Here is a 26470-nt window from a genome sequence, read left to right on the forward strand (position 1 = left end):
TAGAAGCTTGTTTCACCTATAAACATTTTCTTTCTCCTTTAGCTTCCATATTGGGTTGGTTTGAATTTTGTGCAAAGCTATTCGAGGGCTATCTGTGCTAACCATCCCTAATTTAGCAGTGTAAGACTAGAGGAAAGGCAGGCAGTCATCACCACATGCTGCCAACTCTTATGCTACTCTTTTACTAACAAATAGTGAGATTGACTGTCACATTATAATGGCCCCACCTCATGGCTGAAAGGGCGAGCATCTTTGGTGCAATGGGGATTCGAACCCACAACCCTCAGATTACGAGTCGTGCACCTTAACCACCTGGCCATTCCAGGCTAGCTTTGATATGGGCTTGCTCTTTCTCTTTTTTGGCTTCAATATGTGCTTGTTGAAACTTGATTTGTTTGTGTTTTAGCTGAACTTCTAAATTATATCTTTATCACTCAACTCTGATCAGCTAGTGAAGACACTACAGTATTCCCCTAATGCTTCCTCAGACAGCAGATCATCATGACTAGTATTTTAATTATATGTTTTTCAGTTAATTTTTCATCATTGATTTTTTAACCCCTAATTCAACCCCAGCTCAGAATTAATGCAGTCATCTTGTTTGATCTTATGGTAGGGAAATAGGACTTTAGGTTGTACTTACAGAAATATTGAATACAAGTCTAAATAGGTTATAATTTTACTGTACAAGTCACTGGTTAGGCCACACTTGAAATACTGTATTCATTCCAGGCTCCTTACTTTAGAAAATGCATTTAATTGTTGGAAAGGGTTCAGAGAAGAGTTACTAGAATTGTGGCTGGGAGAGAGAGGTTGTCATATAAGAGGCTGAAACCTTTCAAATTGTTTTCTTATGAAAAAGTAGAGTTAAGGAAATCTGATTTAGGTTTTTAAAACTGTAAAGGAAATTGATAGTGTCAATGCATCACCTTTTTTCATATTTAACAGTGAAAATAGCAGAACTAAAGGACACAAATATTAATATTGGCAGGGTAGGAGTCATCTTCAGCTAAGGGTGTTTGACTTTTGGAATGGGTTGTTCTCAGATGTTGCAGAGGTGCTACATTTAAAAGTGTTTTAAAAAAGCTTGATGAGTATATGAATTATGATGATTTGCTTTAAATGGTTTTTAAAGTTAATTTAATTTATAGTTTGGAACACCAAAGATAAACTAATAGAACCCAAGTTGTCCTAAAACGTTAATATGTGAAAACCTAAACAACTTTACTAGTTCAGAATATGCTGTCCAGACATGCTGTACATTTGATGCAAATGTAATACTGTAAATTTTCAAGACAGATGTCAGGGTTTTATGTATACTGTGGGCAGGAATTCTTCTAAAACAGGTATCTGTAAGTTGTTGGCAATAAATATGAAATATGAATGGTCAGCACATAATCCACTTGTTTTAAAATAATATATTCAAAACAATTTAAATGTATGTACAAAAATTCTCTACACTATGGAATGTCACAGTTGTATTTAAAACACTAAATAATTCTCTTTTCTTGCCAAAAGTCTACTTAGGCCAAATCAATTACTTTAGAATCAAATTAAAGAGACAAACTATTTTTCTACTGTTTTTTACAATAGCGTCAGTATATAATTCACTTATGCTACCCCATCAGTTATTACAGTTTTATCTCAAACTTTAAATAATTGTATTTTCAAGTAGCAGACTTTCTCAGCTGGCTGTTTGACTGTGGGTCTTCAGTCTCCTCTCTCTGCATTCCTCTCTCATACTTACTGTTTTACCAAATACCATAGGACTTTTAAACTTTCCCTGCTCTCACTGCACTCACGCATTTCTTCTGCATTCAGAGACCTTCCAGATATCCTTATTTACCTGGTTGTGACATTAATGAAACCCTAATTTTGCCTTTAAACCATTTTCCTTGTGCTCCTTTTTTCAGTTCACCTTAAGATCTATTTCATGCAGAGGTTGATAGTCTGCTTTGTTTGCCATTGATGTTTCACATACCCTTTATCATCTTATCTACCTTCCCCTTTATCCCAATCATTCCTTTTCCCCAAAGATCTTGACAGCTTGAAATGGTTGTTCCTCCTTTTCTCCTATTTCAATTTCTTTTATCTCCCATCTTTACCATTGTCTGGACCCTGATAGACTTCTGTGTCTGGTCAAGGCCTTACATTGTTATACTGCATGTTCAACTACTCTCCAGGGTATGCACAATTATCTTTTTATTCCCTGACAATCCTACTCACTTTGTGATCTTTTCCTTTCTACCCTTATGAATTTGGTCCACCTTTTAGCCTGCTTCATATACTTTTCTATACCTTCTTCCTCATATATCTTCTTTCACGTTTTCTCCCATCAAATCTATTATTTTACATTTTCCCTCACTCTTCTTGTTCATCATCCATTGGAGGAAATCCTATAAGTTGGCATGTGAACCATGCCCAGTATGTTTATCTCTTACTATCTTTATCACATTATGCTTTCATTTATATCAGAAGTTTATTTTCCACCTGTAACCATGTTTTAGACTTTGATGCAACTAGTACATTTTATTCATTTTCCTATTTTCAGGGGTCTTTATTTTATTCCCTTTTTATTACATGAATCCTGCTCCATGATATTTTTTAACTTCCAGTTCATACCATAAGCCATTATAACTCATGCACTCTCTTCCATGGCTTACTGTCGAGATGAAGTGTTTCACTTATTGCTGGAATGTTATCTGCCTCATGATGACTACCTCATAAACATGTCCATTCCAGGCAGTAACACTCATGAATTGCAAGGGTAATGCAGGAAGGGATAGCTGCCCAGCCCTGCCATGCCTTGATTAGATAACTATGTATGGTCTGCTTTTCAAAATAAGGTTTCATGTTTACCCACTACATTGTCTTTAGTGATTATGATCCTCAGGATTCTTTACTACATTCTCACCCTCCTTCCTCAGCTGGAGTATAGAAGTCCTTACCAATTTCCAGTCACAAATTGCTAGGGTAGTTGATCATGTAAGCACCCTCCTAAATAGGTTCCAAAAAAATTTGGCTATAACCATTCAGTCAAGATTAGAGCAGTGGTGTTCTGCCAGTGTAAATTGTGTAGCCGCTACAGGAGTTGGTCCATCTCCTTGCAAATGAACATGACCTTCTGATCACAATACATGGAGTTGATCCATCTCCTTACAGGATGATATGGCATCCTGATACTATTTATACAACCATTGGAGTTGATCTATCACTTCTTGGGATGATGTAGCCTCCTTATACTATTTACAGAATTACTGAAGTTGATCCATCATTTTAGGAGATGATAAGGCCTCATTATATCATTCACACTACCATGGTGTTTTTCCATCACTTGACAGGTTGAAGTAGCCTTCTACTATTATTTTCCACAGATAATAAACTAGATTCATTGATTTCTTGAGAGACATGACCTCCTGTTACAATTTCCACAACCACGGGAATTGATCTATCATCCAACTGGTTGACATGACTTCATAAAATTATTTTACACAAAAAGTAGAGCTGATCTATCATCTTACTGCTTGATGAAGCCTTCTATTACACATTAAATACACAACTAATTTGATTAATTACAAATGTGTTCACCGCTTTGATTGAGAAATCTCATCCTACCTTCACACTGATGTTGATTCCCGTCTTTGAGGTTCTGGATTCGAGTGAACCAATTAATGTATGTCCCCACAGGAGTTGATTCTATCCTCTTGATACCAGATGACAATCCACAGGTTAATGAAGTACAAGTCTCAAAAGTACAAGAATATACCAATAACTTACTATACAAGATTAAAATCAGTAATAAACCCAATGAACTAGAAAATAATCTCATACACTCTACATACTTTGACATACATCAGGGCATCATCTTCAGGAGTGTAATGTTTTGCAAAATATAACCCTCATTTATACAATTACCAGAAGACCAATTTACACATTAAAAGAAGTTTAGTGCATGACAGATAGTAGGCCTAAAACTTTATTTTAAAATTGTCTCAATAGGTCAAATAAAGATGACAGAAATGTTGTCAATAGATTGCATGAAATTCTTTAATGTGTAAATTGTATAAACGAGGGTTATATTTTGCAAAATATTACACTCCTGAGGATGATGCCCTGATATATGTCAAAGCATGTAAAGTGTATGAGATTATTTTCCAGTTCATTGGGTTTATTACTGATATAGAGCAAATTGTTTTTAAACCAACATATTGTCTTTATACAGTTCCAATGCATCTTTCTTTTAACATTTTGATGGTTGAAAGTCTGCAGACTCATATATGTATATATATACACACACACACATATCAATTCATGAATTATTAGCCCACAAAGTGTATTATATGACTTAGTTTTCCAAATTAAATGACTAATAGGTATTTATTAATGATTTAGCTTTGTTTGTGTGTTTTCAAATAAAAAATACTTATGGATACAAAAAACAAAACCCAGAATGAAAATATCTATAGTTTGATATATTATTTACTCACACTTGTTAAGCATTCATTTGTAGATACCCTGTTTCTGGCGCTAACATATGCCTAATATTCACTGGCATATAGTGGAGTAATGTTTAGTAATGGTGATCTTCTTATAGTTAATTTGCAAATATTTGTCGTTTGGTGTACAATAGTTTTGTATTTTGATTATGGGAAATTTATATATTTGCAATGGCAACTAAATACTCAGGTGCACTCCAGAACTCCCTACTATGAGAGTTGTACAGCTGGAGCTTTAGGAGTTCTACACCTGATCAAATTTAGTGATTACATTATTTGTTCATGGAGTAGCAAGACATTTTTTCTAGTAGATTTCATGACTCAGACCAAATAAAATATATCTCACAAGATTAATACTGGAGAAGCAACCCCACACAATTTCCATTTGCAGAACAGGATGAAACTTTCAAAGAGATAGAAGCTATGAAGGAACAAGAAATACTAATCCATGGGCATCATCTATTATACAAATGAAGAAGGCAGAATAACACACAAGGTTATATGCAAACTACTCTTTAACTGTTCTATCTGGATCAAAATTACCTTCAGCATTGGATCTTGCAAGTGGATATTGGCAAATGCTATTTGAATAAACAAGAAGAGAGAAGACAGGATTTCCTGAAGAAAATGAGTTGTGATAATTTTTTAGTAATTTGTTACATTAATATTTTGATTATGGAGTGCACCTTCTACATTTCAGTGATTAAAGGAGCATGCTACATTTAACCTACCCTAGAACACTGTACCTGTTTGCTTGGATGACACAGTCATAATGCTTATGATAATGCTAATGCTAAAGAAAGTTCAGAATCACTTGAGGGATGAAAACTTTAATCTGAATCAAAAGAAGTGTGAATTATTCTGTGAAGAAGTGAGTTTCCTTGGATACACAGTCAGGAGAGTGAGAGAGTCCAGAGATTCATCACAGACTAACTAGGTCAAAATTTGGCTAACTCCAAATAACCTGCATGAGGTAAGAAGATTTCTTGGACTGTGCGTTTTTTAACTGTCATTTTGTAAAATTATTCTCTGACACAGCTTGTTCTCTGTGCATATTACTTGAAAAGCCAAATAACTACTGGACTGCTGACTGCAAACAAGTATTCAAGAAATGACAGCAGTAACTAGCCACTCCTCATGTATTAGCATACCAAACTTTGGATATTCATTCATTTTTAAATACAGGTGCCATGATTTTGCAAAAGGGGCAGTGTTTGCACATGGAATATAATAAGTGATGTTAAAGCAATAAATGCTGCAGAAAAGAATTATTATACCACTAAAAGAATTCATTTCAAAATTTGGCATTCATATGGAAATTTGAATCAACCTTGTTTGCATAAATATCCTAGGTTCTAAAAATAAAAAAGACCAGGACTACAGTTTCCCGTCTGTCTTGTGATGGAGAGATACAAACTTACACTGTTAAGTCAATTGATTATTTATATGAGTCAACATAAAAAATGTGGGATTACTGCTACTTACAAGTTATCATATTATAGTAAGTGAAACTACAGTCAACACACCATCATCACTGATGTCTGCAATGGAGCTTAAAGTGCTTTGAATCTGCTGCATTTATAGTCACTCAGCAGAATCATACATAGAATATGTAAAAAAAAAAAAAAAGGAAGTTCACTGATGTTATCTAGGGAGGACCTAAATCAGCTAGTGATCAAATGAAAAATACAGGGTGTTCGGAAAGTCACTGTGCAGTTTTGTCTGTTAATAAATATATAAGTGCACAGTGACTTTCCAAACACCCTGTACTATGGTACTAATACTGATAGCACCATACTCTATTGCAGTGATATTGTACAGTCGCGCAATCTCTGCCACAAGAGACAAGAAATTATGTACTTCAAAGTTAAGTAAGTTTAAGAAAGTTTTTATATTGTATTTAAAGATTAATAACTCTGTTTACATGATCTAGAAAGTCAGGTAGTCCAAGCCAAATGTCATCAATTGTAAGGATCTTTGGAAGTATAGCTCACTGGGTGATTTCAAAAAATAAGTTGTAAATGGAATATCAACCTACTTAGGAGCCCAAGTTTCCTGTCAAGATTACTTCCAAAGGGTCATCAGCAATAGAGATGCTAATGAATTAATTCAATCACCTTCGAAGGAAGGACTTTTAAATTGCACAAAATTCAGTGATAATAAAAGAAAAGAGGTGATCCTAATTGTATATTATGGGTGTCAGAAGATAAAATCACCAAAAAAGACTTGGCAAATAAACACTTTATTGTATTGTTTTATTTGTGTGTTAGGAATGTTCAATATACTTCACAATTCAGGAAGTAAGTAGTGCTGTAAATTATCTTTGCTTTGTTTTAATTTACATGTTTGCTAGAGAACAATACGATCAAGTAAGCTGTGCTGGATTACCCAATAAGCCAAGGAGGCACATGCTTATGGGCCATCAGGGTCATCAATAAGAAAAACAACATTATTAAGACCCTATATAATGTTTTTAAGACTTGAACAACAAATTTCATCCTTAAGCCATACCTTCATGTGTCTAGTAAGCAAATGACAGGCTGCAGCCTTGCATTCAAAAACACATTGAATATATTATTAAAAACCGTAACAGTAAAATATATTAGCTCAAAGAAAGGAAGAAGAGTTACAATTAAGATTTCTTTTTCTAAACTGCACTGCTCCTCACTATTTTATAAGGTTACATAGCATGCTATACAGCAGCAGAAACAAACTTATTGCCACTGTTTACCATACACAAACGTGCTGTTAAATTATTAGCAAAGGTTTAGAAATGTGGAATTAAAAAAATGACAAAAAAACATGACTTACCAGTCAAACCAAAAATACAGTCAATAATAAGAGCATTTACTTAGCATGAACATGCACTTTTTAGCAACAGCAAAATTTAATAATTTTACTACTTGTATTTGAAATTTTAATTCATTTTTTCATTAAAACTTGAAATTGTAGAATAGCTCTGAGAATAATATCTGCATTATTCAATACAAAGAGGTATCTTATTTTAGCTCAGTTTGACAGGCAGATTTCTTACTTTAGTTTTTCATTTTATTAGATCTGAAAATAAACCACTTATATTAGTAGTGCTGAAAAATGGAAATAACTTACAAAGAAATCAAAAATACCTAATGAAAGGGTGAGGGTTCTGATAGAATTTGGTTTTGTATCCCTGTAAACAAAACCATCAGCAGTAAATATCTCCACTTTGCCTAATGCAGTGGAAATAGAAAAATGTTGAGCAACAAAGTGAGGATGTCAAAAGACTGAAACAGATATGCAATTTACAAAATCTACTTGTAAAATATTTAGTCATGATCTTGTTGGCTGGATAGTAAATGGGCCACTTTCATCAAATTATTGATTTTGATTCTCTAAACTTTACATGTTCGACTGTGCAACAGTCTGAAAATAAACAATAATTCAGTTTTAAATCTATATTCAAACAAAAACAGTCAATGGAGAATATGTTGATCAATTTTGGTTAGTGTTCTCAACAAAAAAGGAAATTATTTACTATACAATGTGCAAGTTTTTCTTACCCCCTTCAAGTTATGACCAGTTAGTTATTGGATTTAATGACTGGAAGAATGCATCAGATAGACTATCATCTCATACACTTGGTGGCAATAATTCTGAGACATTAAGTAATTGGTATAGTCATTCATAAAAGAGATATTTGGAGACTGCATCCAGTAAATCTTATAATCAACAATTTCAGTACTGAAAAAATGTGTTAAAATGTGTTAAAGATGTAATTTTCTTCCTGGGTCAATGTCAATTTGCTCTAAGAGGACAAAATGAACTATTCAGTTATGTGGACAGGACGAACTGTATTAAAATTTGAGAGTTGTTAGCAAAATATGATGCATTCCTAGCAAATCACATAGTACAATGTAGGAACTGTAGGCATAATCATGTGTCATATCTTTCTTCAACCACTTGTGAAGAATTTGTCAATTTATTTGGAGATCAGATTCTGGACGTTATTATGGATGACGTGAAAAAAAATCTAAATATTTTGGTATAATAGTTTATTCCATCTTAGATTGATAACATGTCTATTGTATAAATATGTAACTACTTCGTAGTGTTTGAATGAATCTTTACCCAAATTGGTATGGAAGTTCATTAGGTCCATGCAGGAATACACATAGTTTTTCAGTTTAGCATGTTACGTTTAGCGGTTTTTTTATGGTTTTGTTTTCTTACCACTACACTACTGTAAATGTATTTTCACCAAATTTGATATGGTTGCTTATTGAATCCAAAGGAAAATACATTCAAATTTTAAATTTTATGTGTTTTGTTGTTTTTATAGGTAATATTTCGTGTTTTTTCTCACAGTCACATATAATGGAACAACTTTATGTCCCAAGATAACCTTTCATTACTCGCGAATTTACGCAAGTTCCGTCCAAAGGACGTGTACTCCAGCTAGCAAGTATATTTTTAAATTATGTAGCAGTTAAATAGTTGTAACATTTGATGAGTTTGGCTTTTCATAACACTGAAAATGCGAAATATGGAATGCCAAACGTACATCTCACTGAAGTTTGTAAGCATGAGGTTATTTAAGTTATTAATGTCAATTCATTCCGTCGATTTATACTAAATATGCATGTCTAACCTCTGTTTTTATCATAATAATCAATACTTACCTCCTGAGGAAGAGTTCTTTTTAGGTATCTCGTTAAAGACGTATCCTCAAGATATTGATTGGTTAGCGTAGGGGGAGTTTGGTAAAAGGACCCATGTTTCGCTGCGGAAAACGATAACGAAGTTGGCATACTAAAATTACTTTCAACTTCTGAACATAGTTTCCGAAACGCTGCTGATGTAAATGGAAGAAAGCGTGTATTGAAATTCACAAACAACTTTCGAAGAAAATGTGCCTTAAGTAATAACATTGTCCTATCAACTTTACAATTTATTACGTTCTCAGGTAAAACTTATTTTTGTCAAACCTAAAATAATGTCGCCCTCTTATCTGCACATTTGTACCTTGACACTTTTTGTATCACTACACAAATGGTCAGTCTTATAATAATGACATTAGTAATAATTCAAAGATGGAAAAGAAAAAATATTAATTCTGTAAAGAAACTTGGAAACATAATGTTTATTGTATTTTTTATTTTTTTTTGCTTTTTTTGGAAAAGGGATGTAATTTTCCTTTTCGTGATATTGCGAATGCCACATTTTCCGGTATTAAGTGCCGAATGCCAAAGTTAACAAGTTTGTTAACCTGAAGATGACATAAGAAGGTGGAAACGTTGTTCTCTGTTTATCGATAAAAATGTTAATATCCATACCATCCGTTCCCAGATACATTGGCGGTTTAATTTGATCATTTTCTTGAGCCATTAAAGCAGGGGTTCCCAACCTTTTGGCACTCGCGACCCCTTACCTAAAAGTTTGAAACCCATGTGACCCCCTACTTAGGGCTTACTATCAGCAGCTTAATTTTTCTTTTATTTTCTGTGAAGGAGAGGGAAAGAAACATCTAAAAAAAATATTTAAAAATTCTGTAATTATTTATTAGCAAATTAAATCACATTGGTCAAACTAGAATTCACAAAAAGAACATATATTTCTTAAAATAATATTAACATAGGTTTGAACAGCTATCCAACCCAGCTAGTGAGATGCCTGATGTTGCATTTCAGCAGCAAGCTTTGAAATTCTTGGCCGAGCATTTGTTATAGCCAGTCTCATGTCATCTCCAACATCTAATCTGTTCCTATTCTTTGTTTTTATATTGACAAGAGTGGAAAATCCTGCCTCACACAAGTAGGTAGAAGCAAATGGAACAAGGACACGTAAAGCTATCATACTGACTTTGGAGTATGACTGATACATAGCGCACCAGAACTGAGTCACGGATTTCACCTTGAAGAGATCACGAGCTGAAGAGTCGTTCCTTAGATCCAGAAATTCATCTTGGATATCATCTGGGATGCTGGATACATCAAGTTCAGTACAAAATGGGTAATGCTCGACTTCCTTTTCTAGAGATTGAAGATGTTCGGTAATCTCATCCTTGAGGAACTGATCCAGTTGGATCTGAGACTCATCCGTCACTCCACAAAGTTTTTCAAACATAGCGATGTTTCCAAGATTGGTTTTCCGACGCCAGTTCTGCAGTTTGGAAACAAAGGCCCGAAGACTATCTTGAAAAAGGAGAACATGTGTTTCCCTTCCTTGAAGCTTCAAATTGAGCTTGTTGAGCACTCACATACTTGCTACTCACTAGTACACACATACATACAGTTGCAGACACATGCACATTCACACAGGCACATTCACTCACAGGCACGCATACATACACCCATAATATCACCTAATGACATTGAACTAACGTAGCACACGTTTTGCTTTGCACCTAAACAAAAAAAATGTAAGAGCATGAAAATGTAATTGATGAAATAAAATTAATGTTATCCCAAGCTACTTCTAACAAGGCTACACGACTCCCCTGCCAAGGCTTCTCGACTCCCCTGCTGAGGCTTCGCGACCCCCCAGGAACCCCTGCATTAAAGCAATGTGCTGTTACTAATGGTAAGGAAAAAAAGATTTTTAAGGCTTTTTATAGAAATATTGAACACAAGTTCAAAGAGGATATAATTTCATTGTAAAGGATTCTGGTCATATTTAGAACATTTTATTCAGCATTTGGATCATTACTCTGGCTTAAGAAGGACATTTAATTGTTGGAAACAGTTAATTACAGGTTAATACTTACAGGATTATACCTGTATGGGATAGAAAGATCATATTTGCTGCCAAAAAGTTAAAATCTGAAATTTTCTCTTGAAAAAGGAAAAACAACAACAGTTAAAAAAGAATTATGGGGATATTAATTAACTATGTTGAAGTTTTTAAGGGAACATATTTTTACATGTTTAATAATAACATTTAAAACAGTAGAATAACTGGTATGTATATTTTAATGGGGTAGGATTAAAAAAAATAGAAATTTGAGGGCTTTCTGAAATACATAACCATCAAAAGTTCTTGCCATATATTTCTCATTGGCTTGAACTTATGACATACACAAAAAATGATGTAGGTCTTGAATTCTATATGCCCACAATATATTAAAATAGAACATGCTGTTAGATTTATCTGTCAAACTAACAGCTTAAAATTTTACTCATACTTTTGGTGCATAGCCAGCCATTGTGAGAAATAACTTTATTATTTTTTCTTTCATATAGTAGTATTTGTTGGCACATTATCATTACACACACACAACTTTTATTAATAATAACTTGTAACTCCTCCTCGTGGTTTGTCCATATATTTTAACTATGTTTGAACTACAGTTTATGCCCATTTTCCCATAGCTATGAGATGTTTTGTGTAGTTTGTTTTCATGCGTTAATAAACAGTTCTTGGAATGTATGCCTTATTGTCATTACTGATCTATGCTATGTACAGAACTAAATGATTGTGAATTAAAACTTTCAATTATAATACCTCATTCAACTAAGCTATCAAGTTCTGTCAGTGATGCTGCAGTAAAAATATTTATAAACTCTTAAATAGTCCATAGCAATGAAGTCCTACCACCATTATAATTCATAATTAACACTCATCTTATCTCATCAGTTTCATCGTTTCCATGGCTTAAATCAATAAAACTAACTATAGTTTTTTATGTTTAAAAGCATAAATATTTTTGCACATTGCATTCAACATGAAGGCAACATATGTGTACTCATTTTTTTTAGATTTTCTTACCTTTCCACATGTGGGACTTACAATTAACAAGATAATATTTTTAAATATTATTTTTTTTATTGGCATTGGTTTTAAAAAATTATGCAATCATCTGTCACAATGTGCAGTCCTTGTAGAGATAAAGTAATTAGATTTATTTTGTGCAAGAAGATGCCCATTAAAACAATTCAACAGTAATTTTTGTAAAAATACTGATAAGTATAAGATGTACAGTCAACCCAACCCCTTAGATTACATGCAGAGTGATTATCCAGTGGGCTATTTACAAATATCTTATGTTGTTCCATGTGTATCTTCAGTAATAAATATTGCATTGCATTTGTTTTAAAGCAGAGGAGAACTGAATGCAATGCATTATTGGAAAATATCTTTGGTTTTCATTTCAGTGAGTATATGTAGCAGATTAGAGCACCCAGCTTTGCTAAGTAGCCAGTAGGATTTTTTCAGCTAGATGCCACCATTTCTTGTCATTTCACAGAGCACAAGGAAGAGAGTACTTTTTAACAGTTTCCATATAGGAGATATTTAATTAAAATCAATGTATTTCATATGTTACAATAAAATGATGTAGGTAAAAACACCAACATGAAAATATGTATATATATAATACCTATAAATCAAACAACATCAAATATATACCCAAACATGTTCCTTTCTTTATATATATTTTCCATTCATGCTTCTATATTTACAATAAGAAAATAACATATAGTAACATATATTTTTCTCAACACACTTGATAATCATTTAAAATGTTCTAGAGGTTATGTAACACTACTTGTAGAGTTGATTTCAGTCCCACATGTGATAGATTTGTGTGATGGCCTATTACAAAACAATTTCATTCATCTTTTCAAGAGATACTCAACTTCAACACATTTCTAACACAGTTGGCTACATTTTTGTGATGAAACAAGAGGTCTGAAACAAACTTAAATAATAAATATTGCACTATCTGACATCTGATTTTCATATAAAATACATCTTGAAATAACATTTGAAAAGCTGTACCATTACTGTACTACTGGACATCTTTTACTAAAAAGAGTACACAATATTCTACTTTATTAGTGCCGTAGTTGTTATTGAAAAATGTCAGGAACAATACCTTCAAAACCAAAAAACTGAAAAGAGAATGGAAAAGTACTTTAACACCAAACATGAATCAGTAAAGTAAGAAATTTGGCAAGAATTTAAGTCTTTGGATTTTCCAGTCATCTTTGATTGAGGAAGTTGGTTTGACACTAATATTAATGAACAATATGCCATAAATATCAGTATTATTTAAAATCATGGAATCAGGAAAAGAACCAGAAAGACAAAATCTAATTCTAAACAATACAGCAGCACAAAAATGTTTTTTAATCTTAATAACAATATTGATTGACAAACAGCAATGACTATTTTGTGACTCTTTCTGTGTTAGTGAAGCTTCTGGCAGGGTATTTATTCACTGAGTAGGTTGTGAAAATACACTGCATAAATTTATATAATCTTCTACTATGTTAATAGTATCTGTATGTCATCACTAGGCAAGCTGGTATCAACTTCATCACACACATATTTATTCAAAATAGAAAGTATTAGTTAGAAGATAAGTTAGTGTTTAATGCAACTAAAATTCATAGATAAACTAAATAATGGAAGGAAATAATAAATGAAAGATAAATACAACCATAACCAGAAAAAGAATACAATATGCTGTCTTGCACTCCTTCCTTGAAAAACAAAGTGAAAACGTAAATCACATCATGTGTCCCAAATTTTGTATCCTTTTAACTGCCTTTTTATACTGACATCATCAATTCTTTACAGTTTCAGTACAAGTACCTTTCAAGAAAAACACAGTTAATGTTTTCGAATCTTTAACTTATGACTCTGGTTTATCAAAAGTTTAACACTGAATACCAGCTAACTATGATAAGTAACTCTGTAATGTAGTTACAATGTTCTTGTAGGAGGAAACAGGAAAGTCATTAGCAGGATCCATTGAGGGACAAGAAGTGAACACACCAAGAAAAGTCTTTCTTTTTTTTTCTAGTGGGGAAACAACCATCATGTTTTATATAACTGATATTTTCATTCTGCTGCAACTGACTAGGATAAATACTCTCTTCACCACTGTTCATGATAATATGTATATATATTAGAAATATGAAAATGTACTATAACTAGAGCTGATCTAGGATATTTTACTTCATGTATCAATGGAGTAACACTGTTCATAATTTCCAAAGACCTATTCCACTTCTAAGCAAATTTTGCAGTAAAATGATTTGCTGCAATATATAAAGTACATACCTTTAATAATACTAAATCAACTACTTTAGATGTGTTTCTGCATCTTTTACAGTTGTAGGCTTGTTGCTTTTAAGCCTTTTCAAAATTGGATCTTGCCTTCTGTACAACTTATAATTTTGCTGTTCATTCATCTACAGTTTGAAATACTGTTGGGTATTTCATCAGTCAGTCCCAAGGAAGGAAGATCTCACATCCCAAGTGAAATTTGGTTGGTTTGTAACCTTTAGACTCATTAATAGAAAATTTAATGACTAGAGAAAATTAGATAAGTGATTATTTCAAATATAATGCTTTTTTTTTCAGTATAAGCGTATATCATTCTACTGATATTTCCATTTACTTTTTTAGTAATATTAGACAGAGGATGATACAGAGTTGTAAAGATGTGTTGAATTTCCATAGCTTTACAAATTTAATCCATCAAATAAGATGCAAAGTGTGTGCTAATATCAAATGCAAGTGTCTTTGGATTACCATATATATACACACAAGTGTTCATTAATTAGTTTTTCAAAATAACTTTTCTAGTTACTTTAAGAGGATATAATTTAACCCATTTAGTGAAATAATCTATCCCAGCCCACACATTATCATTTCCTGTCCTAGACTTAAGAAAATGTTCCATGATATCTACTTTTATTGCTTCCCTTGGTTCCATCAGTTTGATGCTTTGGATAGATCCAGCTGCCCACTTCTGATCAAATTTAGTGGTTTCACAAACATGGCTTGACAACACAACTTTTGATATCCTGTCTCATATGATTCTAATATCCATGTGTGGGTCCTTTGTTTATTGTTTTATTTGAGACCCAGATGACCAGCCATTGTTTGATCATGCAATTCAATTAACATCACTAATTTCAATGTTTTGGGAATAACTGGTCATTTGATATTAGTTCAGTTTTTAAATGAGAGTACATATACTCATATTTATCATCTTTAATTGTTAAGTAGCCAACTGTTCTGCAGTGTTAACATTGACAATGACAAAAAGTTTAGGTGATAGATTATTGACATCAAACTCAAAGGTATAAAGTTTATAAAGTCTATTATCAGTTATGAAGGTGGTTTTACGATGATCCTCCATCTTAACAGATATTTGCCAATATCCATATGGCAAGTCTAACAAAGCATTCAATATATCACTAATATGAGACAATGGATAGTGGTCAGATTCTGAAATCTGATATAACTTCCTCCAGTCCATACAGAACCTGGTAATTAGATTTTTCATAACAATAAGTAATGGAGAGGCCCAAGAAGAACTGAAGGGTTCAACTAACCCAGTAGTTCCCAACCTCTATCCTTAAATAAATAATTACTGTGAGAGGTGCGAGAACATATTAAAATCTTTTAGGGGTGTGAGGCATAAAAAAGGTTGGGAACCACTGAACTAACCAATCATAAAATATTTCATCTTGGTGATGTAGCACTTGTTATTTTGTTGAAGAATAACAAAAAGGTTTACTAAAAACTGACTTTTCTTTTGTTATTACAATACTGTGTTCAGAAAAACCTGTGAGACCAGGTATATTAGTAAAAATATCAGCATATTTCAACACAAGTTGCTTTTATTGTTCACAGTCTTTATTCTTTAAATGTGAACGTTCTACTTCTTTAGTCAATATCTTTCCGTCTGAGAAAAGTGCCAAACAGATAACCTATTTAGTTATGAACATTTGTGACAAAATTTAAGGTTGCTTCGTTTTGTTGTTATGAACATTTGTGACAAAATATAGGATTGCTTTGTTTTGTTGAGCAGAATCTACACCAAAACAAGATACAGCCAGATCTTTGATGACAATAATATATTGGTTGCCAATAGTATAGCTTCAAAATATTTTAACAGTTGACAGGTGATCATTTCGTCTGCAAGACACGTTACCTTTACTCAAGACAAAATAATTCATAACTGAGTCATTGAGATTTAAACTCACACTCTTGACTTCATTGTTCTGACTAATCAAAATTATTTTAACCTTGCATTTTCAATCCTGACTTTCTTATTTAAGATAAACTCCTTAGGCCTTCTGAATATCTTCATTTTTGATTCAGCCAGTTAGAGATTTTGTATAATTTCTGTTGTGGAAATTATTCCAACTCTCTGCTGTGTTGGATATGCAAGACTGTTTAATGTAAGTGTTATTATTTAGTTTACTTTGTGACTTAATATTCAATGATTGTTTAGTTTTCATAGCAAGAGTGTTAAGAATTAATTATTTTAAAAGTAATAGTTATAACAATTTTTTTATGTAACTCGGTAAAGAGCATACACTGTAAATGCAGTTTAATTGTTGTAGTAGGCTTTAGCAATATTGTTGACATCATCTTATTCGAAGCTTCTGAATTTTACTAGTTATGTGTAATACTGTTGCTTCTAGAGGGCTAGAGATACTGATATTGTTTTGAATTTCGCGCAAAGCTACAAGAAGGCTTGTTTGTTTTTTGGGATTTCGCACAAAACTACTCGAGGGCTATCTGTGCTAGCCGTCCCTAATTTAGTAGTGTAAGACTAGAGGGAAGGCAGCTAGTCATCACCACCCACCGCCAACTCTTGGGCTACTCTTTTACCAACGAATAGTGGGATTGACCGTTACATTATAACGCCCCCACGGCTGGGAGGGCGAGCATGTTTGGCGCGACTCGGGCGCGAACCCGCGACCCTCAGATTACGAAGTGCACGCCTTAACGCGCTAGGCCATGCCGGGCCATACAAGAAGGCTATTTACGATAACCGACACTAATTTAGCAGTGTAAAACTAGAGGAAAGGCGGGTAATCATCACCACCCATTGACAACTCTTTTTCCAATGAATAGTGGGGTTGACTGTCACATTCTTATGCCCCCACGGCTGAAAAGGCAGTCATATTTGATGAAATGTGGACTCGAACCCGTGACCCTCAGATTACGAGTCTATTGCCATAACCACCTGGCCATGTTGGGCTAACTGGAAATTTCTAGATTATTCTGTCACGTATTATAAATACATACAGATACGAGAAGTCAAGTGGAGTTCAGTCAGAAAAAAGTTAAAAAACGTGAAGTTAGCCAGCACGTGACTGATTAGCATTAACAGTGATATCATAAAGTGAATTTTACTGTTTAACAGAGATAAGGAAAATAATTTGCCTTCTCAAATCACGTCTGCGTGGAGTTTAACGAAAGAGCCAATTATTTAAAGTTTGAGATAAACTATGGTAACCCACAGGGTAACGTAAGTGAATGTATCGCAGATCGTGCAGTAAGGAACAAAGTGGAGTAACATAATTTGTTTCATCAGTTTGACTCTAAAGTGACTGAATCAGTCTGTGTGGACTTCTGACAAGAATAATTGTTATTATGGTTTGTAATTAAGAACAAAGCTGCAGGAAGAGATATCTGTGTTCTGCCTATCAGGGGTATCGAAACCTGGTTTATTAAAGTATATATGTTCACAGACATACCACTGTGCCACTGGGAGGTGACGAGAAATGAGAATCATATAGTTTCAGATACAACTGTGATATTCTACAAGGTAAAGAAATTTTACCTTGAATGACAATGGGGTCAGGGTCAGTTGACCAAGCTGCCCAAATATGATAAAAAGCAAGATGATATGGATTCTTTCCTATAGAGATATAAAATATTCACCCAAATTTAGAATAGGGACAAAGGTAACTGGGCAACGTCAGAAGATGCCATGGATTATGACAAATTTAAAGTGGCTTTGTTGAAGTGATATGAACTTACTGAAGAAGGTTTTTCCTGGAAGTTAAGATTGGACAAGACACACTCGTGCCACTACTCATACAGTAGACGAACATAAAATTTTCATACAAGGCTGTTTCTCTTTTCCATAATATAAATTTGAGGCACAACAGAGGTCTGTTTGTTTGTTTGTTTGTTTGTTTTGGAATTTCGCACAAAGCTACTCGAGGGCTATCTGTGCTAGCCGTCCCTAATTTAGCAGTGTAAGACTAGAGGGAAGGCAGCTAGTCATCACCACCCACCGCCAACTCTTGGGCTACTCTTTTACCAACGAATAGTGGGATTGACCGTCACATTATATACCCCCACGGCTGGGAGGGCGAGCATGTTTAGCGCGACGGGGGCGCGAACCCGCGACCCTCGGATTACGAGTCGCACGCCTTACGCGCTAGGCCATGCCGGGCCACAGAGGTCTGTATGAAATTAATTTCGTCAAAAATCCATCTACTTGTATCATGTTTCTAGTTTTTAAGCATTCTTCAAACCTTCTCTTGAACTCTCTTATTGTTGTTGTGTTTGACATATCTGAGAATAATCTATTCCAAGTTAATTAAATACCCTGGTTGCGTCACTAGTATATTTGTAAACACAGTGACATTACAAGCTTTAATATAACAACATAAAAAAACAACTGTTCATCAATCCATATGAGATCTCACAAAATGTTTTTTTTTCAGCAATAAAGGCTAGCTGCTGAGTAGACTATGACAATAAAGCACAATATTAATTGAAACGTGACTTCGTTGTTAATTTAAACATAATTAATGTGGCCAACTGTCCATAATTTATTCTTAAATGTAAAAAAACAAACAAGAACGTAAAGGTTATTTGGGTCCGACATGGCCAGGTGGTTAAGGCGCTCGACTCGTAATCTGATGGTGGCGGGTTCGAATCTCCGTCACACCAAACATACTCACCCTTTCAGCCGTTAGGGCGTTATAATATGTCGGTCAATCCCACTATTCGTTTGTAAAAGAGTAACCCAAGAGTTGGCGATGGGTGGTGATGGCTAGTTACCTTCCCTGTAGGCTTACATTGCTAAACAAGGGACGGCTAGCGCAAATATCCCTCGAGTAGCTTTTCGTGAAATTCAAAACAAACCAAGTCGTTCTTTCATACAAAATTTTATACTTGATTCTCGTTTTCCACTGGCTCAGATGTAACCCGAGAGCTTATAACGCCAAAAACTGAGTTTCGAGACTCACGGTTGGCAAAATAGACATAGCACATTGTGTCATTTTGAGTTCAACGAAAAACAAATGAAATGCTTGTTTCACAAAATAAGTAATTTTTAAGTCACCCGCTAGAGTTCAGGTTTCAGGTACACGAGCATTATTTTACATGATACGTGACGTGAACGAAAATAAGAAGAGAGGTTGGAGAGTGAAAAGCATTGAAGGCATGAAAATGAAAGTTCGATTGTAATTGGATATGTTTAATGGTATGGTTGAGTGTCTACGAAGCATGTGTTAAGTAAGCTTGAAGTTGAAAGTTGAAACATAAAATTTAACTGTAAATATTGTATTTCAAATTAGAAAATTAAATGCATTATTGTGAGGAGATGCTGAATGTATTAGTAATATTAACAGTAATTTGGTATGAAATGAAATATCAACTTTATAACCCAGAGTATTACTCGAAAGGTGGAACTTTCTTCTTCAGGGGCAAACTAGTAATTTAGTATGATTTATTTTTGACATTACAGAGTATCGATTAAGACTTATAGAACTAAAATGTAAGTTGTAATGTCTAACAAGGTATTTAAAATTATACTTCATACGTTCAAGTTGCATAAACTGTTTATAAAATTAAATGTTTCCCTTTTTCATACGTATTTTAAACGGCTCCAGGACAATGGCTCACATCGATGATTACTGAGTCGCTTTAAAACAAACTAACTTTTGATGTTGTATTCTTATTCATAAATCAGGTTTACAAAATTTAGAATTTTGTTGCAAATGTTTGGCGCTACTTTGATAAAGTATAAGATGCATATTTTGTGAAAAATTGTAACTATGAGACGTAATGTGAATGCGGTAATCAAATGAAGTCGACCACCAACATTTCTCTAATTTTTATAAACATTGAAAAAGTGTTTTTGAAGAATATTTCAGTTGTGGACAATTGTTCTTAGTTTTTCTTTACGTGAATTGAATCATCATAGTTTTTGTTTTGTCTTCATACAAAATTCTTTTTGTATATGTATGTCTTTTGTATTTTCTAATCATTTAAAAAAATTATTAGTCTCTTGTATTCAACTGAAAAATGTGTTTGACAATTGTTTTATTGAAATAGAACCATTTCTTTCTAATGAGACACCAATTTTATGCATCAAAATGCCACATTTTTTGTACTGATGTGTAATTTGTCATCTTGACATGCTATAATTATCAAATTACCTGCCTAATTAGATTCTCACTTTGAAACAAACACCTAAAATTGCAAACAAACAACTTTCAACATGTCTTCAAAAATTATGATAAGAGATAAGTAAAAAGGTAACTATATAAAAAATATTTGAGAGCAACCTTGTCCAGCAAGACTTTGTCATGTGAAACATTGTCTGTATACTATTTTAAACTTCTAGTATTAAAAATTGAACATTTTATTGAATGCATATGATTTTCTGTTGAAATTAGCAATATACATGTGTGTGTGGTGAGACTTGTCTGTAAAGACAATAATAAATAATAATAATAATAAACAATAGTAAGTGCTTATTTGATAAAATGTGAAATACCTACTACTAGTAGTTGAGCAAATGTAGTCTTCTGAATAGTAAAGACTGTTGTATTTAATTTATAATTATATGAACAGTGATTTTACTATTTTACTTTTAGTAGTATCTGTGTAATAGTATGAAAAATATTTATCAATTTTGAAATGACTTTGGGAAAAAATATTTTCAAAATTCTGTGTACTGTGTATTCTTAGATGCACATTTCTGCTACTACCCTGTACTCTGACACTATTTCAGTACTTTTTTTTTTCCTGCTGTTTCAAAGGCAATTGGAGACACTTTGTCTCTCATTAATGGTACTACCATTGCATGTGATGTGGATGGTTCTGTTTTATCATATATATCTCAAATCTGGGTCTCATAATCCTTTTTCTGTTACATTTGCTGAGTCTGTCTAATCTTATAACAAATTTAACAAATTAGTGAGAAGAGATTCTCACTACCTGCCTTTATTTCTGATTCTTCCTTTTTTGGTAAGGAAAAGGTATCTCAATCTCTTTTACTTTGCAATGCTTATTTACTGAGGTATGTGCACTCCTCATTCTTTAGTAATTTTTAATGAGTTTTGGGTTGCTTTTCTTCACTCTCTCACATTATTTTTGATGCCTTTCTGTCCCAACTCTGCACTAACTAAAACATGATTATTTGTCTGAGTCTTTGTGACTTGTTTTCTATAGCCTATGGTCATGAGATTTCTGCTTTTCTCAAACCTTAATCTCTAGAGCCCCATACCATCCTCAATCTACTTTCCTTCATCTTATTATGCAGCTCCTTCACTACTTATTTATTTTTTATGTTCTCTTGGAGGATGTCTGCTACAACCATTAACAGTTTAATACTTTTTCTTGCTTGTTTGCTACCTTGACATTGATCTCTTCTGCAGCTGTAGCTTCATGTATGCAATTCTCTGATATTTAATTACAGTTTATTTTTTAATGGGGCATTTGATGGAATGATCAAAGAAAATAAATTACTAGTTATTCAAAAGTCTGGAAAAAGTGTACACAGTATTGTTGCAACAGATGATATATAAGTGAATAAATCTTTTGTTTCTAAAGGTTAAACAGTGCAGTTGGATTGCATGTACTACACATTATTGTGTACTAAGTTTAAGATTGAAAAGGTAACTTAATTCTAAATTATAGTCTGAAAAATGAAGACAGGGTTCTCTATGGCTTTATATATTTTTTACCAAAATAAAAATATTTAAGATGTAAATTTTAAAGTTAGTTTTTATGCTAATTATAACTATGTTTCAGCAATTTTAATTCAAAAATATTTTTAAGTGTTATTTTGCCATTTTCTGACATTTATTCACTAAATATTTAGTGTAAGTCATGGACAAAAGTACATTTTTATTTCTGTACAGCTACAAACTTTTTTCTTGTAAACAAAACAACTTTCTTGTTGATTTTATTATCTGTCTTAAAGAATAACATTTTTTGCTCAGAGCTTATCATTTTTTGAGGTTACATTATTCATTTTTTGATTACCAAGTATTTCCTTGAGTTTTTTTTTTTGTACAGACCTTGGTTATGAAAATATTGTGGTATTGCATCAAGTGGTTTGGTCATTTTTAATGAAACAGTTTTGAAAACAGCATGTTTGCACTTGAAAAAGAAAGGTCAGCCTTTTTAAAGCATTTTAGTTTATGGGGTTTTGTGATATTTATGTACTTTTACTTTAGTTATGTTCACCAAATAGAAAAAACAACTATCAAATCAGATAAGTTTAACTTTACTGTTTAGCAAGTTTGGCAAGTAACTGTAAAATTTTCTTATTACTCAAATCTTTATTAAATATTAGTCGTGTATCATACTCAAACAATAGGTTAAAACAGATTGGCTAACTGGCTGTTTAAATAGGAAATAATAAATGAGTAAAAGTATAGAAGTAGTTATGAGGGTATGCTTAATTATTACTATTGTATTGTTGTAATGCTAGAAGGATAAGAAATGAAATGGATTACTTCAGAGCTTCAGTAAGAATGGAGGATTTTGATGATATGAGAATATCTGAAACATGGTTAAATGCAAATGGTTTTATGAAAAATTTCTTTGAAATACAGGGTTACAAGCTATTTAATAGGGATAGGGTATTAACCCTATCAACTCTGACCCAAGAGAGCCAAATTGTCCCTTGGCCTGAGCTCCACAGCAAAAATGCATAATAACATGTCACAGAAAAATATTATGTGAAAACTACTACACCAAGACATAAAATTTGAGAATATTATTTGTAATAGGTTTACCTTTAATCTAGTACCAATAACTGGTCCTTGGTGTGCCAGTCTTCCCAGCATGATAACCTGCATTTGATGCAGAGATATTTCGTGCAGAGAGAGCACCAAATTGAGCTCTTGGCCAGTTTGAAAGGAATGTCCTTGTATATTACTCCAGGGTGGTTTCTTTACCTCTGATGTGTTTTCATTGAACATAACATACTCAATTTCCAAATGTGCCTACATTGTTATCATTAAACTGTAAATCAATCTCTGGTGCAGAAAAAATATTACTCCGACCTGCATATATGGTTTGAGGCATATCATCATTACTTTTAGATTCTTCTAAACTTTCTTCATTTTCAAGTGATTCCAAGTCATTTTTCATGATACATTTGATTGAATTTATCTTCATCTGATTCATCTAATTTTTGCAATACCTGAACAGTTGTAAACATCTTAGGCCTTTGTATCTTGTATCTTCTCATTTGAAGTGCTTGGTTCCAGAAAGTTATGCTTCATGGTAAGAAATTAGAAAATATTTTTACAAAATCAATGAAATTGGCACTAACAGGAGGCTGCCATTTGCAAAATATTAATACCACACTCACAACTCACCTTTATTGTGATTGGCTGATTTATTTTAAGTTTGACCTTGTTTAAATGTAGGCATTTCCCATTCCTGCTATTACTAAGAAATCGACTGATAGTAAAGTCAGAAATTCCTAATAACCTGGTAATACAGCCTGAGTGGATTAAAGAGGGGCATGGGAGTGTCTTTCTATGTAAAATGTAAGTTATGTGATGTTGAAGTTGATATTAAAGATAACAGCAAGGAGATTGAATCCATTTGGGTAGGAAAAGGCTTTTAGTGGAAATTTGTTACAGACCAAGTAATTTAATGCAGCTTAGAATTTTATTGGATAGTGAACATGGTTTCATAAAGGAAAATCTTGCTTTATAAATCTTTTCACATTCTTTACAAAGGTTACTGCTTATGTAGATAAAGGTAAGGGTATATTTGGATTTAAGAAAGTATTTGACAAAGTGCGACATAAAAGGCTTTTAAATAAAAAGTTTCTATATGTGTGTGGAATAAATTAGCTAATTGTTTAAAAGAGTGTCTGGATGGAAGAATGTATAAATTTGTCATAAACAGAGTTTTGTCAGACTAGATTAATATCATAAATGGGGTACTTGAGGGCTCAGTCTTGAGGACTTTGCTCTTTTTGATTTATACAATGACATAGATGAATGAATAGTCAATAAATTACTTAAATTTGCAGACTATATTAGTGTCTTGGGTGTTGCTACCTGTTAAAGAGGATGCTTCTGATTTATAAAAGGATTTAGATAATTTAGTAAGTTTGGTAAATATATGACAAATGGGTTTTAAATATAATAAATGTAAGATAGTGCATACTGTTCATCATAATTTAAGCTATAAGTATGATTTGGTTGGGAATAACCTCAATGCCTTAATGAAAGAAAGAGATCTTTGTGTAATAGTTGATTAGTTTTAAGTTATCCAAACTGTGCTGTAATTAGGGGTGGGACAAATAGGATTTAGGTTGTATCTTCAGAAATATTGAATACAAGTCTAAAGTCATTGGTTAGACCTCAGTTGAAAAATTATGTTCAGTCTTGAACTCTCTGCTTTAGGAAGGATGTTGATTGTGTTGGAAAGAGCTCAGAGAAGCATCACTAGAATGGTGCTTGAGATGGAGGGGTTGAAATCTCTGAAAATTTTTTTTTGGAAAGCATGAGTTAAGGGGGATATGAGGTGTTTAAAATTGTAAGGGGAATTGATAGTGTTGGTGCGTCATCTTTTTTCATACTTAACAGTGACAAGGTTATACAAATATACATTTTGGCAGGGTAGTAGTCATTTCCATTTAAGACGGATTTATTTTTCTAACAGAGTGGATGGTCTTTGGAATGGGTTGCCTTTGGATGTTGTGGAGACAGTAAATAGGAGTTTAAGAAACAGTTTTAAGTACATGAATGATAAGATTAAAAAAAAGTTATATATTAATAATTTGGAGGATGGAGCAGTTGAGATGAAATAGTAGGACCCATGCTGTCTCAAAATGTTATGCATGTTGATGATTGTTTGTTATACAAAAGTTTTCTTGACTACCTTTTGTATCTTTCATTGTCTGATTCTTAGGACCTCTTCAGGGTTTTTCTCATCAGCTGTTCCCTCACCTAACCCTTGTATTGGATTTGAGCTTCTGTGTTCTTCAGTTTCTCATTAGTTTCATGTTTTAATTTTTTAGCCTCCTGTTTTATATAATATTGGTCCCTGAAAATGTATTTTCTCATCCTTTTAGCCCTATGAAGATGTTGCTTGAATGTTTATGCATTAGACACTACTTGCAATTTTTATCACAGGTATCAGCTGATTTTATTTCTGGTTTCTCCTTTCTTTCAAAAATTTGGGCTGATTGTTTTTCTCATCATTCTCCCTTTCATTTGCACTCTATATGATTATTCTGCTCCTGGTAATTTTTCTTTTTTTTTGTCAGGCTCAGGTTGTTTATTGCCATATCACTCAAACTATTGCCTTCTGTGGAAACTTCTACTTCTTCTTGCTGTGGGATATTTTTTTTCAATGCTTATCACATTTTACATTAATTAGATTTGTTCATTCATCCTGTTGTCATCTTTTTCCGTGAGTGAGGATGCATGTATACTTTATTCTAGGACCTCCCATAAAGTTTATCTCATGACTTCTTTTGGCTCTCATTGATAAAATTTCCTGAATGGGCTTCTAGAAGCTGGAATATGGATTTTTAGTTTATGTGATATTAATAGATATAATTTTTGCTTCTGGACAGTTGATTAACCCTTTCTCTGTGGGCTCAGTGTAATATACATGAGTTCGTATACACATTTGGATGTGAAGTATTTACACTACAACTTTTGATACAGCATGCATTTCTTTACAAAATTTGGTATATTTTTTATTAAAGATTACAAGTATTTTAAATGTTTGTTTTAAATAAGACTTTATATTTTATTTTCTGTACTGTAACTGTGTGGGGTTTGTCACATGACCAATCTTGTAAACATCATAAAAAATTAGGAAATAAATATGAAGTATGCTTTCTTTCTGTTAGAATGACAACATTATAACACAAAAATACAAATCTTTAGTCTAAGTTGCTTAAGTCTCATAACACTATATAATTACACACACACACACACACACACACACAC

At 33.1% G+C, this 26470-nt stretch overlaps 2 protein-coding genes across 7 annotated transcripts in view; one reads left to right on the forward strand and one right to left on the reverse strand.

Annotated features, from left to right (window-relative positions):
* LOC143225782 (acyl-CoA dehydrogenase family member 11-like) overlaps nucleotides 1-9405 on the reverse strand; it is a 92459-nt gene extending 83054 nt beyond the window's left edge. Inside the window, 1 exon segment of the mRNA XM_076455777.1 lies at nucleotides 9155-9405. Within this exon segment, the coding sequence (XP_076311892.1) occupies nucleotides 9155-9403 (249 nt within the window). The 5' untranslated portion in view covers nucleotides 9404-9405.
* Nucleotides 9406-19436: 10031 nt separating this feature from the next.
* Nucleotides 19437-26470, forward strand: part of LOC143225789 (beta-1,4-glucuronyltransferase 1-like) — a 33696-nt gene continuing 26662 nt past the window's right edge. Inside the window, exon 1 of one of the 6 annotated variants that reach the window (XM_076455793.1) lies at nucleotides 19437-19728. The gene's annotated coding sequence lies outside the window, so the exon portion shown is untranslated. Of the gene's footprint in view, nucleotides 19761-19910; nucleotides 20023-23902; nucleotides 24258-26470 lie in introns of those variants that run through there. The other 5 variants (XM_076455811.1, XM_076455831.1, XM_076455801.1 and 2 more) reach the window with 5 other exon arrangements.

Source organism: Tachypleus tridentatus, chromosome 1 (assembly GCF_004210375.1).
Source record: "Tachypleus tridentatus isolate NWPU-2018 chromosome 1, ASM421037v1, whole genome shotgun sequence".
Classification (NCBI taxonomy): Eukaryota; Metazoa; Arthropoda; class Merostomata; order Xiphosura; family Limulidae; genus Tachypleus; species Tachypleus tridentatus.